Source organism: Phacochoerus africanus, chromosome 7 (genome assembly GCF_016906955.1).
Source record: "Phacochoerus africanus isolate WHEZ1 chromosome 7, ROS_Pafr_v1, whole genome shotgun sequence".
Taxonomy (NCBI): domain Eukaryota; kingdom Metazoa; phylum Chordata; class Mammalia; order Artiodactyla; family Suidae; genus Phacochoerus; species Phacochoerus africanus.
Window position 1 is genome coordinate 66,034,371 of NC_062550.1, and position 16,789 is coordinate 66,051,159.

The window sequence follows — 16,789 nt, forward strand, 5'->3', positions numbered from 1 at the left end:
AGGACCTTGCTTGCCCCAGGTCAAAATGCAAATAAAATGAAGTATGCCCTGGAGCGTACCTATTCGTTCCCTTTTCCTTCGCGTATTTAGCTGAATCACTTGGTATCCTCCCTTCCTTCGGATTTCCTTTCTTTGAAGACAGCTGTCCACTTCACCCCCTTTTTATGTGCCTTTTATTCCCTGATCTTTGTATTCTCCCTTCATAATAGTTTAGCATGCCCTGATAACCTCTGAAATATCCTGGGTTTTTCCTCTCTGCTGTTTTTCCGGCTCACCATTCCTCTTCTTGGATTTTGGAATGTAAAGCTAATCTGCCTCAAAATGTGGATAAATTGCAACTGGGTAGAGCATATCATTTTGATGCAAATTGTTTTCAAATTGCCTTGCTATTACACAGAGTGGAAAAGTGTCTTTAAATGATTCCAAACATCATCTTTGCAATGGGAGGATCCCGACAGAGAAGAGCTCTTGTTCCTGGGTAGAGAGATGAGAATAGTCCATGTTCTCTTCTAAAACATCTCCACATCTTGCCTCTTATTGGATTCGTTATTGATCAGTGCTTCAGTTTGCCTAATGTTACACAATCCTTTTTCCATAATTGTGTGTGTGTGTGTGTGAGAGAGAGAGAGAATTGAGGAGTAATAAGCAGGGAAAAATGAAGAGTTTCACTGCAGAGAAATGACAGTGTTTCCATCATGGCTCAGCAGAAGCCAATCTGACTAGGAACCATGAGGTTGTGGGTTCGAACCCTGGCCTTGCTCAGTGGGTCAAGGATCCAGCATTGCCGTGAGCTGTGTGTGTAGGTCAGCGTCTATAGCTCTGATTAGACCCCTAGCCTGGGAATTTCCATATGCCACAGGTGTGGCCCTAAAAAGATTAAAAACAAAAACAAAAACAAAAAACCTTGCTATCATTCAAGTGCTTTGAGTCCCTGGATCTTATTTTCTTGTCCACTATCTGTACTTATTTTTCCATGAAAACAGCTCCTAAGAAATACTCCTTTCCTAAAAAAGAGAGATTGCCTTTTGCCTTTTGCTTTAAAAGATAAAATGAGAGATTTATAGTAGATCAGTGAATCCCAAATGCCATTTGAATGCCGTTTGCATCAGTATCACAATTCATTTTCTTATGTCATATTCTTGACATTTTCAAGGAGAATCTCTTCTGTGCATACTGGTTTATTTCATGGTTAAGTTCCCAGGGGAGTTTTACCTGCAGTCAGTTTACCAATCACATAACTTATAAGTGTTTTTCTAATTTTTCACTGTGAGATTCTGTCAAACATGACTATTGTTACCTCCTAGAACACTTTTCCAGAGGTGTTCGGGAAGTTTCACAGCAACTTTCTGCTCCACCCTGTTGTGGTCCATGCAAAATAGGTCAAAAAAAAATTTTTTTTCCCAGCATAGCAAGGTGAAGAGAAAGAAGAGTTTATTGAGAAAAGGGACACTGCTAGTGCAGTGGGATGACTTCCTGATAATTAGGGAAAGCCGACCCCAGGCATGTGGTTGTGTGTGTTTTTATAGCCCAGAGAGACAGGAGAGGTCTTGCTATACACCTGCTGACCTACTGATTGGTTGGGGAAAGAGGGATCTTAGGATACACTTGCTGGTTGGTTGGGGGCATATAATGCCCCTATAGGTGTGGGGTGAGGAGTGGGCCACATACCTTTTCTAGTAGGGGCAGGAAGGAGTAGGCCAAGTTGCTCAAGGTAGGAGAGGGGGCACTACAGATGGGGTGATGATAAGGGTCTGGTAATTCTTATCTTGGCCAGTGGCTTCAAGTTCTATATCCTTGAAGAGACCATGAAGCCCCACACACTCCATCAGAAATTCTTTGTTTGCCTTTCCAAATTAATACCAAATAGAGTAAAATGAAGTCATATGAATGGCTTGAAATTCATGCTTAACAACAGTCCACCTAAAATGATTATATATGTCATTAAATTTACTTGAGATTAATCGTATGTTTTATTTCATTTTACACTGGATCTTGATGGATTCCTGCTCAGAGAGTTGCCAGCCATTCCCTTTCAAAATGACTCATTTTTAGATGTTTTGAGGAATAACAGTGTTTGTTCCAAGGTTTCCTTAATACTTAGTTTCCCTTCAGAAGCGTAGCTCTTCTTCTGTGCTCTGCTGCCTGTAGGACTGATTGTTCTTTTGTGTTTAGGTTGGCGATGAAGAGGACACTTTACTCACTGCCTATATCGTTGGTGCATTCCTCGAAGCTGGACTCAATTTCACTGTATGGATTCCCATCTTCTTTAACTTTCAGTTGGCTGAATCCATGCTAAATAGACTATGGGTTCAGAGTGATTTAAAAACTCTTGGACTGGGTGAAACATCAAGAGAATAGTTAATTGCATTGCCCTTCTTTAAATTGATGCTACTTGAAGTTTCTGATTCATAGAAACCTTGAATGAACATTATTGAGCTTTTCCCCAGGGCAGACAGACATTGCACATGTATGGGATACACATACTCATATCACTTCAGGTAGTTACATATGTCCTGAAGTTCAGCCATTAATTTCAGATTAAGAACCCTTGTTCCAAGTATAACCATCATCTACTAGCTAGTTTATCTAATCAATTCTGTATGCAAACATTTTCAGCTTAACTGTGGTCCATCCTGGCTGCCTCTCAATTCACGGGTCAGATTAACTGATTGCAAAGTCTATTCTTGAAATAAGACAGTTGGAATTTTCAGGCTCCTTGGTACATCTCAAAAATTGTCTTTAGAAATATAAGCCTCTGGAGTTCCCATCGTGGCGCAGCAGAAACGAATCCGACTAGGAACCATGAGGCTGCAGGTTCGATCCCTGGCCTTGCTCAGTGGGTTAAGGATCCAGCATTGCCGTGAGCTGTGGTGTGGGTCACAGACGCGGCTCGGATCCCGCGTTGCTGTGGCTCTGGCGTAGGCTGGTGGCTACAGCTCCAATTAGACCCCTAGCCTGGGAACCTCCATATGCCATGGTTGCGGCCCTAAAAAAGACAAGACCGAAAGAAGAAAAAAAAAAAAAGGAAATATAAGCCTCTTGAGTTTCCTGGCAGCCTAGTGGTTAAGGATCCAGAGTTGTCACTACTTGGCTCAGGTCATTGCTGTGTTGCAGGTTCAGTCCTTTGCCTGGGAACTTCCACATGCCATGGATGCAACCCCTCCAAAAAAATAAGCCTCTATTTTAGGCAACAGTGTGAGATATCTTAGGTCTAAAAATAAATTTGCATGCTTTGCTGCATGGAAAGCATTTATATTATTAACTAAAATATGACTGATCAGATACAGAGACTGACATTTTCATTAAAATTAAATTTTAATTTTCAAGTACCCTAATCCATTAAAATTAATTGTAATGATCTTTATAGAGTATGATTCATACATGTATGTAAATGAACAGTTTTATATGTGAAATATATTGCAGGGGCATATGATATTATACATTAGAAATAATGATTAAATTTTCAGCAAGCTTTCAAGTATTATTTTAAAATTTATTCTTGGAGTTCCCACTGTGGTGCAATGTGATTGGTGGCATCTCTGCAGCTTCAGGATGCAGGTTCGATCCCTGGCCTGGCACAGTGGCTTAAAGTGTCCAGCATTGCTGCAGCTGGGATAGGTCACAACTGTGGCTTGGATCTGATCCCTGGCCCAAAAACTATATGCCTTGGGGCAGCCAAAAAATTAAAATAAAATAGGGGTTCCCGTCGTGGCTCAGTGGTTAATGAACCCGCCTAGTATCCATTAGGACGTGGGTTCCATCCTCAGCGTTGCTTGGTGGGTTAAGGATCTGGTGTTTCTGTGAGCTGTGATGTAGGTCACAGATGCAGCTCAGATCCTGCACTGCTGTGGCTGTGGCATAGGCCGGTGGTTACAGCTCCCATTCAACCTTCTAGCCTGGGAAACTCCACATGCCGAGGGTGCGGCCCTAAAATGACAAAAGACAAAATAAAATGAAATAAAATAAAATAAAATTAATTAATTTAATTAAATAAACTCTTCTTCTTCATCACTAGTTTCCTGCTCTACGAGATGCCCTCTTTTGCTTGGCGGAGGCCTTGGAAAATGGTGTCACAAATGGCTATAACCGGGCAATCCTAGCTTATGCTTTTGCATTAGCTGGAAAAGAGGAGCAAGCAGACTCCTTACTCCAGATCCTGGATCAATCTGCTACCAAAAAAAGCAAGTACCTTTGTTCCTTTTTGCTCATGGAGATGAACTTTAGAATCAACTGATGAAACTTAGCAATCACATAGCAACCCTCTCTTCACTATTGTGATTCCATTTCTCTTATGGAATTGGAGTGGCCCTTTCTTTTTATCTTTTTAAAGAACATTAGGTATTTTCTAAATTTCTCTCATTCTCTTTTCTGCTAACTTCTTCTCAAATGAATGAAATAAAGGAAATCAAGCACAGCGACCATCGATAATGAAAACTGTTCGTGAAACATAATCACCTCCACTTCCGACCTCAGGAAGCTGCTATTTGAAGTTGTACTAGTTTGCTAGAGCTGCCATCATAAAATATTGTTTGTTTTCTTCTTCTCTCCTTGGTTTGTAGATGGCCTTCCTCTCCCTCCATCTTCATGTATTTTTTTTTTTTTTTCCGTGTATGTGCATCCACTGTGTCCAAATTTCCTGCTCTGACGAGGACTCCAGTAAGATCGGGTCAGGGCCCATCCTAATGGTCTCATTTTAACTTCATCACCTCTTTCAAGGCCCTATGTCCAAATGCAGTCACATATTGAGGCTCTGGGGAGGAGAGCTTGAATGCATGGATTGTAAAGAGCACTATTCAGCCCCTAACAAAAGCCAAGGACGGAATTTGCATCCTTCTATATGTAATCAGTTCTCTTTGTTAGGGACCGTGTGAAAATTCTTCCTTTCTCTCAGATAATGTGATATATTGGGAAAGAGCGAAGAAACCCAAGACAGATGCTTCCCCATCCTTTACTCCTCTGACTCCTTCTGCTGAGACGGAAAAGACTTGCTACGTGCTATTGGCTGTCCTTTCCCGGAAAACTCCTGACCTGACCTATGCTAGTAAGATCGTGCAGTGGCTTGCCCAACAGATGAATTCTTACGGAGGCTTCTCTTACCCCCAGGTGATTGGTGTGGCTCTGACATTAATAATGATATGTTTGATATGCTCGATGCAAAAGGTACTATTTGGCAAGAATCTAGAAAGGCAATCATAGAAAATACCATCTGAGATGAAGACTATTTGCTATTATAAATCTTATTTTATTTAGTCAACTGTTATTCACCAGGCAGGTCTTGTTATCGGGAACTCTAGTAGGGGTTCTCTATATACAAATGAATAAAAGGAGGTGCCTTTGCAGGAAATGTATGCCTGACTTATATCTCCATTTGCACAGTAAAAGCAGAAGGGAAATTTGCATAGTAAAAATAGAATGGTCTAGAAAAGGCTGTTGTTATAAGCACCGGAGACTTGATGATAAGTTAGAAATCTGATGATACTATGGTCAAACTACATATTAAGAAGAAATACTTCTCTCTGTTTCTGTGGTCTACACATTTGGAAAAACAAATGAAATGAATGAATAACCAAAGAAATGGATATCAAAAACAGTGTTTTATGTCTTTCCTTTAAGGGAAAACAATTTAAATGCAACAAAATGCAGTTTTACTCCCATAAGAAAAATCTTCACTTCTCTCCTTACTTTCGTTTTTTTGTGGTCTTAGCTTCTGAGTAAAACCATGTGTTAGTGAATCTCCTAACATCGTTTCTGGATTCTGACTTCCCATCTTTGAAGATGGTTGGGCCTAAATGTTATCTAAGGCATCCATGGTACATAACACTTTAATTTTCAGAAAAGATTTGGCACGATTATAAAACTCATTAGAAAACGAAAAGCTGAAGAGTTCCATTATGACACATCAGGTTAAGGATCCGGCATTGTCACTGCAGTGGCTCTGGTCGCTGCTATGGTGCAGGTTTGATCCCTGGCCTAGGAACTTCCACATGCCATGGGCATGGCCAAAAAAAATTTAAATAAGATTTGTTGAAAAGATTAAATGGCAACAACTAGCACAAGCAAATATATTTTTTCTATTGTTCGGGATACTGCTTCTCAGTGTTCTAGTGACCTGTTGCAGGATTATTTCTATGGATTGATTTAAAGTTCATGGCCAAATGATGACTCCTACCGCATGGTACCAGAGTTGATGCTTGTACTGTTCTGTGCAGGACACGGCTATCTGCCTTCTTGCTGTGACCCGCTACATGACATTGACCTTCTCTGACAATCAAAACAATGTCACCTTTAGCAATGAAGCATCCAGTGAGATTGTCCAGGTTAACAGTGACAACCGCTTACTGGTCCAGCGTTCAGAACTGCCAAGAGCAGGTGGACAATACACAGTAGATGTGGAGGGACAAGGTTGCACATTCATCCAGGTAATAGAACTCTACCTGTGAGGGAGATGAATGTTTGCCAGTAAAAGGAAGTCAGACTATCTGTTCGGTTATGTAAGAAGGGCTATTTTATCATTTTGCACATTTTCACGATTACTCTTCCTCTCATTGATATTTTCTGCTCAGTAGCTGAAAACGAAAGTTATTTTGTAAAGAGCTACTTACTCTTAAGGATAACGGGGGGACTGAGAAGTTTCTTGAGGAGTGTCACTGTAAACGTGTTTTCTGATATTTTTATTAAATTACATTGTTAAAGCTTCTGGTGTCTTCTGAAAACTAAATGATTACATTTAACTTTATTCTCTGATGGTGAAGATGTAAAATGAAGTGCATTTGGAGTTCTGGTTGTGGCTCATCAGGTTAAGAAGCCCACTAGCATTTGGGTTCGATCCCTGGCCTCGCTCAGTGGGTTAAGGATCCACCATTGCTGCAAGCTGCAGTGTAGGGTGCAGGTGTGGCTCGGATCCCACATTGCTATGGCTGTGGTGTAGGCAGGCAGCTGCAGCTCAGTTCAATCCCTAGCCTAGGAACTTCCATACACCACAGGTGCAGCCCTAAAAAAAAAAAGTTATTAATAATGGAAATAAGAGAAATAGTAAGTGCTTCAATTTTTGCTACAAGATAAATTGATGGATTTTCTTACAACTTGCTCTCCTTTCTAGGCCACCCTGAAATACAATGTGCTTCTACCTAAGAAGGAATCTGGATTTTCCCTTTCCTTGGAAATAGTAAAGAAAAACTCTTCTGATACATTCCAGAGTCACTTTGGCCTGACAATAACCCTCAAGTAAGTGTATTATTTTGACATCAAAACTCCTGGGCTAGGAAGTTCCTGTCGTGGCTCAGCAGAAAGGAATCTGACTAACATCCATAAGGATGCAGGTTCTATCCCTAGCCTCACTTAGTGGGTTAAGGATCTGGCGATGCCATGAGCTGTGTTATAGGCCAGCAGCTACAGCTCTGATTCAACCCCTAGCCTGGGAACCTCCATATGCCACAGGTATGGCCCTAAAGAGACCAAACAAATAAATAAATAAATAAATAAATAAATAAATAAATAAATAAAAACCCCAAACTCCTGGGCTAGAGAGAAAGTAGTACACCAGAAAAAAATATTTTAAACGATAACAAAAAATATTTTAAACAATAACAAAAATATTTTAAACAATATCAAAAACACTAATGTGAAAAGGTACACAGATGCCAATGTCCATAACAGCATCATTTATAATTTCCGAGATATGGAAGCAATCTAGTTGTCCATCAACAGATGAATGGATAAAGAAGATGTAGTCCATATATGTATGTAAATGGAATACTACCCAGATATAAAAGAGAACGGAATTTTGCCATTTGCAGTAACACGGATGAGCTTTGAAGGTATTATGCTCAGTGAAATAGGTCAGACAGAAGATAAATACTGTATGATATCACTTATAAAAAATACAACAAACTAGTGAATAAAACAAAAAAAAGAAGCCTAGTCACAGAAATAGAGAAGAAACTAATAGTTACCATTGGGGAGAGGTGATGCGGGGAGGGGCAATATCAGGGTGGGAGAGTGGGAGGTACAAACTCTTGGGTGTAAGATAAACTCAAGGATGTATTGTCCAAACAGCAAATATAACAAATATTTTGTAATGACTATAAATGGAAACTAAGCTTTAAAAATTATATTAAGGGATTTCCCATTTGTGACTCAATGGTAATGAACCTAACTAGTATTCATGAGGACACAGGTTCAATCTCTGGCCTCCCTCACAGTGGGTTAAGGATCTGGCATTGCCATGAGCTATGGTATAGGTTGCAGATGTGGCTTGGATCCTGCATTGCTATGGCTGTGGCTAGGCTGGCAGCTGCAGCTCTGATTCGACCCCTAGCCTGAGAACTTCCATATGCAGCAGGTGTGGCCCTACAAAGCTAAATAAATAAATATAAATAAATAAAAATTGTATTAAAAAAGTAAGGACATTTTAAAAATACTAATGATGGTAATTATCTTTAGTTTATATGTTTGTGGCGATACTTCTATGGCAGTCTCTTTATGGCTCTCTATGCACACACCACAATTTAGTACATCTTAAACTAAAAGCTAAAATAATGCATATGTCATCTGTACTGTACATAAAGTATGTAAGTATCATTTGAAAGCTTCTGCCACAATGATGCTCCAGCAATGCTTTCACTTTTTTGTATGGAAGTACTGTCAGTTTTGGACAATGGAGATTTGATTTTTCCTTCTAAAGACAAACATGGGTGATCCAGGGGGAGAAAAACCTGCAAATGCTGAATTATGACTGCACAGAGAAGAAAAGCAAAATAATTCCCTTGAATTAAAATGTAATTTATTCCAAATCATTTTAATCTTGATTACTATGTAGAGAAACACTGAGTAAAATTAGTTGGGGGATTTTTTCTTAGGATTTTCATTTGAAAATCTGTTGAATACCAGTGCTGAATAAGAATTTAATACACTGCTGTTAACTTCATGTCCCAACAATCCTGTCCACAGTCAGGGAACAACCTAGAAGTTCTCTGGGGGACATGCCTTTTGATAGTTTGGTCAACTTCCTACTTTGTAAAAAAAGGTCTCGTTTAAGTTCTGTACAAATCTAAGGCTAACATATGTATATGTAATATAAATTTAAAAGTTTGGTCTACAAGTCCTGAGGCTGAGACCTCAGGTAAACTTAAAAGCAGGATTTGGGGAGATTCCAGGTCCAGACCACTCACTTTTTACTCCAATTTATGTTACTCTGTGTCATGTCATCCATTGTCACTCTGGTTGTACCTGTTTCCAGATGGGTGAGAATGACTGTCTTCAAATGTTTCTTCTCCGGCTTTGCCTCTTGTCCTGACTTATAACCAATTGGGATCTACGTACTCATACCCTTGCCATAAGATTAAGTCACTCTTCTAAAATGATGTCTACACTAGTATTTTGTTTTTAAATTTCAGATATACTGGAATTCACAACAACTCCAACATGGTCCTTGTTGATGTAAAAATGCTCTCAGGATTTACTCCAGTCATGTCATCCATTGAGGAGGTAAATAATAGAAGCCCAGCCTTTCAGCACAGAAAAAGCAATTGTGTGTTTATGAAATAAGTGGTGAGCCATGGGATTCTTGGCTGAAACAAACTTATTCGAAGCTCACACTTGTATTTTTGCTGGAACACTGGAGGGATGGGTTCTTAATTTGTAGCTATTAGCAGTCATTATTTCCCATATCCACAGTCCTCTTTTTTTTTTTAATTTAGTTCCTCCTTGTGCTTATGAAAACATCATTGCACAAGGGAACAGTCCATAAAATAAATTCTTGATAACTGGTTAAATAAAAAGCATGAAACATTCAATTCTGGAATGGTCCTCTTTAATGTCTATCCCTCCTGCCCATTCCTTTAAAGCTTGAAAGCAATGGTCAAGTAATGAAGAGTGAAGTCAAGAATGACCATGTTCTTTTCTTCCTAGAAAATGTAAGTTGAAGATATTTTTTTTTCTTCCAAAAATTTCTTTTTCTTCTGAGGATAAATGGATGCTTCTACTTCTTGTAGATATGCATGATGGGGCTTGCCAAAATTATATGGGACATTAAAAATGATCAGTATTCTTCCATCCCACTAATCTCTCCTCCTGATTAATTTTTATGCTATTTCATACATGCCTTGGTTATCTGACTAGACGATTCTCAAGTTTATAAACATCATTTCCCTGTTTTTCATTCCTCACGGCATCTAACATAGTCTGGTCCAAGAGTAGCTATATAATTCCTTTGTAGTTCAACCTGAACTCCAGTGTAGGCTGGCATGAGTTTTAGAGTCCCCCTTTCTCTGTGTATATCATTAACATTCACATAAATGCCTGCATTACTCTGCTGCCTTCAACTAAATTTCTTGCACCTCAATATGAGGTGAAACTTAAACTTTATACAGTTTAATGTTACCTAACTCATTATTTTCTCATTATGTAAAATTGTGATGCCCGGGAGTTATTTAATTAGGTAGATCATGAACTTCTGGAAATAATTTGCTCAGTGATTTCCCCTCTGGAGACATGCCATAATGTATTTATAATTTGTATCTTTATAGGTTTGGGGTATAGCAAATAGTTTCTCCTTCTCTGTTGAGCAAAGCAACCGTGTGTCCAACATTCAGCCAGCACCTGTCATGGTCTATGATTATTATGAAAAAGGTAGGCAAGCAACAATCATGCCCTAAAGCCACTGAACATGATATATGTATCTAAGATTCCCTGAGCTACTTAATTTTCCAGAACCATCCTCAGTCTTCAAAAATAAGCAATATTTGGTTTTACTTTATATATTGATCCTTTTTTTTTTACTACATGATATAACTTCTAACTGGGCTTTTTTTCTATTTACCAGAGTTTTCCAGTACCTAGACTCTTTTTGATATAATGTAAAGAATTCCCTTGTAACTTAAAATACAAACCATGCTAAGTTTCCAGGTCTTGTTGCTGTTGTTTTTGTTGTTAATGCCAAAACTCACCATCATATTACCTCTATCGACTTTAATTTGAGAAGAGGAGTGAGCAACGTTCTGAAGTGTTATTGGAAAAATCTTGATAGACTAGGTTCCAAAACAATTACTAAGATGTTGTAAAAATGATCAAAAATTTCCCTGGAAAGAGAAAGAAAAATACCATATTATATCACTTATATCTGAAATCTAATATACAGCACCAATGACCCTTTCCACAGAAAAGAAAATCATGGACATGGAGAACAGACTCATTGCCAAGGGGAAGGTGGACGAAGTGGGGTGGACTGGGAATTGGGGTTAAGAGATGCAAACTATTGCCTTTGAAATGGATAAGCAGTGAGATCCTGCTGTATAGCACTGGGAGCTATATCCAGCCACTTATGATGGAGCATGATAATGTGAGAAAAAAATGTATATATGTATGTGCGACTGGGTCACCTTTCTGTACAGTAGAAAATTGACAGAACACTGTAAACCAGCTATAATGGAAAAGAATAAAAATCATTTTAAGAAAATGAATGATAAAAATTTGCAAACCAAGGAAAAAAATTTGAATCTTTACTATAATAATGCAAAAATTTAAACATTGGTACAATTGGATTGAAACAGAAAAACTTAACAATAGTAAGAAAAATGTCTACTTACATGGTAATTTCTTCGTCAAGTATCCTATCAAAATGTGTACCATTCATAAAACCTGGATCAACCACAAACAGACACCATTATGTCTCTTTGTTCTCCATTAAAAACAAGCACACGACAATGAAAAGAAGTTCCCATTGTGGCGCAGCAGAAACGAATCTGGAACCATGAGGTTGCAGGTTCGATCCCCGGCCTCGCTCAATGGGTTAAGGATCCGGTGTTGCTGTGAGCTATGGTGTAGGTCACAGACGAGGCTCGAATCCCCTGTGGCTGTGGCATAAGCCAGCAGCTGTAGCTCCAATTAGACCCCTAGCCTGGGAACCTCCATATGCCACAAATGCAGCCCTAAAAAGAAAAAAAAAAAAGTTTAGTGCTATTGGTTTCTTGTTGAATATCAAGCAGAATTTGTCAAGTCTCTGGCTCTTCTATTTACTAGTTCAATATATTGTGTCAAGTGCTTAAATTTTAATAGGATATTCCTGGCTTTAGAAAATAGAAGTGACTGAGTCTCTTCCAGAATTATTGGAAAGATTAGACCTAGTGTGTCTATATTGTCTGACATAATCTGGTTATAGAAAGTTGGAGATTTTATAAGGATGAACTTTCCTTTTATTTTCAGATGAATATGCCCTTGCTTCTTACAACATCAACAGTGTCTCAGTTTCCCAGTGAAACCAAAGTATGTGAAAGGGTAAGAAAATACATACGTTGCAGATCATTAAAAACACATCTAGTAAGAAACTGTAAACCTAAGGAAATAAAAAAAATAAAAATAGATGAATCAACGACAAGTCCGTGACTTCACGGGGCCTATACAATTATAAGCACTAGATAAGCCCTCAGATGGGATAAACATTCAGATTTTTATTAATTTCTTTAAAACAGTTTTAAAGGATTTTCAGCTATATATGTGCCACTTATAAATGTTTCATTAAATAAACTCTTCTTTGTTTTATAAATTGATACATTATTAAATATGTACGTATATATTTTATACATATATGTTAATGTGTATGTATTTGTGCATGTTGGTATATGTATTTGTTTATATCTATATATTTATTTATATACACATACACACATTTATATATTGTTTAAACAATGTTTTTAAATCCCAGGTTTAAAATAGAAATAGAAAACTATTTACTTTGAACAAACTCCCTCTTCTGTATCAAACCTGGAAGAAAACCATGAACCACCTCAAGTTCTGAATAGCCTGCAATCTGCCATGACGTCTTATCAGATTTTGTTTCTTTTCTATTCCATTAAACCCTCTTATTCTGCATCTGAGTCTATGATCTTTAAGTGCAGCATTCATAATTTTCATTCTAGAAAACTCAGAGCTTTGTTTGATAGTGATTCTAATAAGTTACTTTACTCTTTTTAGGCATTATGGGGTACTGACTATGGAACCCACCAATATCCAGAGAAAGAGAGAGAGAAAGGTAGGGTCCCCTGAGAGCAGGGAGAGAAAGAGGACTTCATGTGAGCTCAGTGAAATAAAAAGAAATACAAGACACATAGACTATTCTTAGTGAAAGAGGTGGGGGAGAGTGCACTTCGAAAGTCACAAATGAACTGACAGTTTCATTGAATTCATACACATGATCAAGAGTTGCCCAAGGACATTTTATTTCTCTAAAAATCATTTTATTGTTCTTATTACTGACAAGCAGTACTCAATGTCTCTGCTTTGCTTAACTTTATTGTTGTAGCAATGAGGTAATGTTTAGAAGAAGGAGACAAGAAGAAACTGGAGGGAACTGGGCTGGAGCTGAAATAATTTCTCTACCAACTTCAACACAGGCTTTCTGACTCTGAGTCTCTGCTACAGATTAGAAAAAGCTGGAGATAAATTCTCCAGTTGTAGAGTCAAAAAAAAAAAAAAATGGAAACAGAGTGTCCTAGGGCCTAACAGTATTCAACAAATTAAAAATAGCGTGTCTTAATGGAAGACAGTTGGGGATTATTTACTTTGTAGTCTCTGTGTACCAATGTAAGTTACACCTGGGCTTTTAAATATTTATTTATGGATTCGTCAGAGGTAAACTGCTGTGTCAGCCCATGTGTGGTGCTACAAGAGGAGTTTATTTCACTGTGTTAAGAATTCCTTTACACCTAGTTTATCATAACATGGCCTTTCACATGTGTAGATAATCGGTACTCATATATTTTTTTAAAAACTTGCTGGGCTCTACAGATATTCAAGGATTCCATTCAAGGAAAATGTGACTCTTCTAGTACATTTTGTGCTAAAGATTTGAGAAAAAAAAAACATGAAGAAAATTCACTTGGTGGTAAATAAGCTCTCTTGGTGGGAAAGTTCCCCTTTTTTGCCTAAGTAAATAATCAATTCTCAGTGCTCATTTTACTTGACATGTATTCAACAGTTAGCCTATTCCCATAATAAAATTGTCCCTCAAATGATAATGAGGGAAGAAGGGCATGGCAAAGTGAGCTACCTGCTATACCTCAAGGCACAGAGGAAGTCTGGGATTCAGTGTTTACCCCTGCAAAATTGTTTGGTGTCATAATGAACCGGTATCACAGACTGAGATCAGAGTATCTTCTAAAGAACAGAAAGCTGTGGATAAACAATACGCCTCTGTTACTTACCTCCACTAAAGCATCTCCCCAGTTTATTTTGGACAGAAAACCAAAGTCATTTCCCTGGTCCAAATTTTAATGGAAATGAGACATTCTATTTCAGGAATGGTTGAATGGGAAGTACAAAACTTTAATATGATTTTGTGCACGTGGGTGTTTAAGATGCTCTTAGTAAAGCAGACCACTGTGGAATATTTCATAGAGGATGTATACCTTTCATTTGGTTGAGGCTGGTATTATCAAAGCATGGTATGGTATCTGCCCCTCTTTTCCCTCCACACAAAAGTACTTGGACAGGGAATTCCCATCCTGGCTCAGCAGAAACGAATCCGACTAGGAACCATGAGGTTGCGGGTTCCATCCCTGGCCTCACTCAGTGGGTTAAGGATCCAGCGTTGCCATGAGCTGTGGTATAGGTTACAGATGCAGCTCGGATCTGATGTTGCTGTGGTGGTGGCGTAGGCCGGCGGCTACAGCTCCAATTCGACCCCTAGTCTGGGAGCCTCCATATGCCATGGGTGCAGGCCTAAAAAGAAGAAGAAAAAAAAAGTATGTGGCCAATGGGAATAATTCATTCCATCTATCACATTCTTACAGTATAGTAATCACGCCTAACTAGTACCTGAAAAGCCTAACCCTAGCATTCCTTTTACTCTCTTCTGTAAATCTCATCTTCTCTGGCCTTCTCCTCTTTCTGTCAACTGTTTCTTTCTCTTGTCTTTGGATCCAGCCTCTTTCCTTTTACCGTTTTTTTTTCTTTCATCATCACATAAAGGTGTGATTTTCCCCCGTAATACACATATTTTCCTTCCTTCCCACTTTCTGGATAATTACTGGTCTTCCTTTTTGGCTCCACTTTCTTTTCCCAAACATTAGATAGTATTTTTCTTCATGATTCTAACGTGTTCTCTTCTCTTTTCACTATGCATACTAAAAATATTGTGATTTAAATTATCATCTGAATTTTTATGATCCCGAGAGCTCCCATCTTTGCTCAGGAGAAATGAATCTGACTAGCATTCATGAGGACACAGGTTCGATCCTTGGCCTCGCTTAGTGAGTTAAGGATCCAACTTTGCCGTGAGCTGTGATGTAGGTCACAGATGAGGTTCAGATCTGGCATTGCTGTGGCTGTGGTGTAGGCTCGCAGCTATAGCTCTGATTGGACCCTTAGCCTGGGAACCTCCATATGCTACAGCTGTGACCCTAAAAAAAAAAAAAAAGACAAAAAAAGGTATCCAGGAGTTCCCATGGTGGCGCAGTGGTTAACGAATCCGACTAGGAACCATGAGGTTGCGGGTTCAATCCCTGCCCTTGCTTAGTGGGTTAACAATCCGGCGTTGCTGTGAGCTGTGGTATAGGTCACAGACACGGCTCGGATCCTGTGCTCCTGTGGCTCTGGCGTAGGCCAGCGGCTATAGCTCCGATTAGACCTCTAGCCTGGGAGCCTCCATATGCCGGGGGAGCAGCCCAAGAAATGGCAAAAAGACAAAAAAAAAAAGTATCCAGGAATTTTTATGAGTCCCAAATATCTGCATTTCAGCACCATATATCCCACAGATTCCTACTTCTTTAACCAAATGTCTCATGGACACCTTTATAGGATCCTTCATCTACTCATAAACCAGCTTTTACTGAGAGGCCCATAAGTGTGTGATATCATCACCAATTATCTGCATACCAACCTTAACTCCTTCCCTCTCATCTCTCTAGTAGTACTATTCTATTAATTACTGTTGATATTGGACCATTGTTGACCTACAGCTGAGTGGCTCATAGGTCCACTTGCTTTTATCCACCACTAACATGCTGCCTTCAATCAGACCCCCAGCCTTGAGTGCCTATATGTGCTCAGAACTCTCCTACATGGCTGGGGTATATCAATGAATGAAACTAGTAAGAAATAGCTGTCTTTGTGGATCTTACATTCCAGTGGGGGAGAGAAACTCTACAGGTAATGTAGTCAATATATTCAGACATAAAATCAACATAATAGATAAGCAAAAAATAGGAAATCAGTAAGCGATGCGTTATGGAAAATAAAAACTATAGAGACAGTAGTAGGATCTAGAATGCCCAGGGAGATGGGAAGAGGGGAAAGTCTGAAATACTAAGTAGGAGATTTAGGATCGGCCTCAGTGAGGCAGTGAGATTTGAGCAAAGTTTTGAAGGAGGTGAGGGAGTTAGCCACGTAGTTATCTGAAGGAAGAATATTCCAGACAGCAGAAGCAGCTAGAAAAAAATTTCATGGGGCATAGAGTGGAAGTGTATCTTCTATGTTCAAGGAGCAGCAGCTCTGTCAGTGTAGCTAGAATGACAGAGGAAGAAGGAGTCTACAGCGCTAGGTGAGGCGATGGAAATTCTAACAGGGCACTACACCAGGTTGGGGATCGAGGGTCCTTGGTAGGATTTTAGTTTTCACACTGAGCAAAAGGGATCCAATGCAGGGCCCCAGACTGAGAAGTGACCTAATCTGGTTATATTTAAAACTGATCATCTGGCTGCTGTGTTGAGAACAGCCTGTCAGAGACACGGCAGCGCCTTCTGCAGAAATCCAGGCAAAAGATGATGGTGGCTTTGGACCAAGGTTGTAGCAGTGG

General features: G+C 39.1%; 1 protein-coding gene across 1 annotated transcript in view; it reads left to right on the forward strand.

The window, feature by feature from the left end:
• LOC125130422 (ovostatin homolog 2-like) overlaps positions 1–12,867 on the forward strand; it is a 50,783-nt gene extending 37,916 nt beyond the window's left edge. Inside the window, 10 exon segments of the mRNA XM_047785764.1 lie at positions 2,173–2,247; positions 4,016–4,181; positions 4,892–5,103; positions 6,210–6,419; positions 7,100–7,224; positions 9,396–9,486; positions 9,846–9,914; positions 10,527–10,629; positions 12,202–12,273; positions 12,701–12,867. Coding sequence (XP_047641720.1) covers positions 2,173–2,247; positions 4,016–4,181; positions 4,892–5,103; positions 6,210–6,419; positions 7,100–7,224; positions 9,396–9,486; positions 9,846–9,914; positions 10,527–10,629; positions 12,202–12,254 — 1,104 coding nt within the window. The 3' untranslated portion in view covers positions 12,255–12,273; positions 12,701–12,867.
• The last annotated feature ends 3,922 nt before the right edge of the window (positions 12,868–16,789 follow it).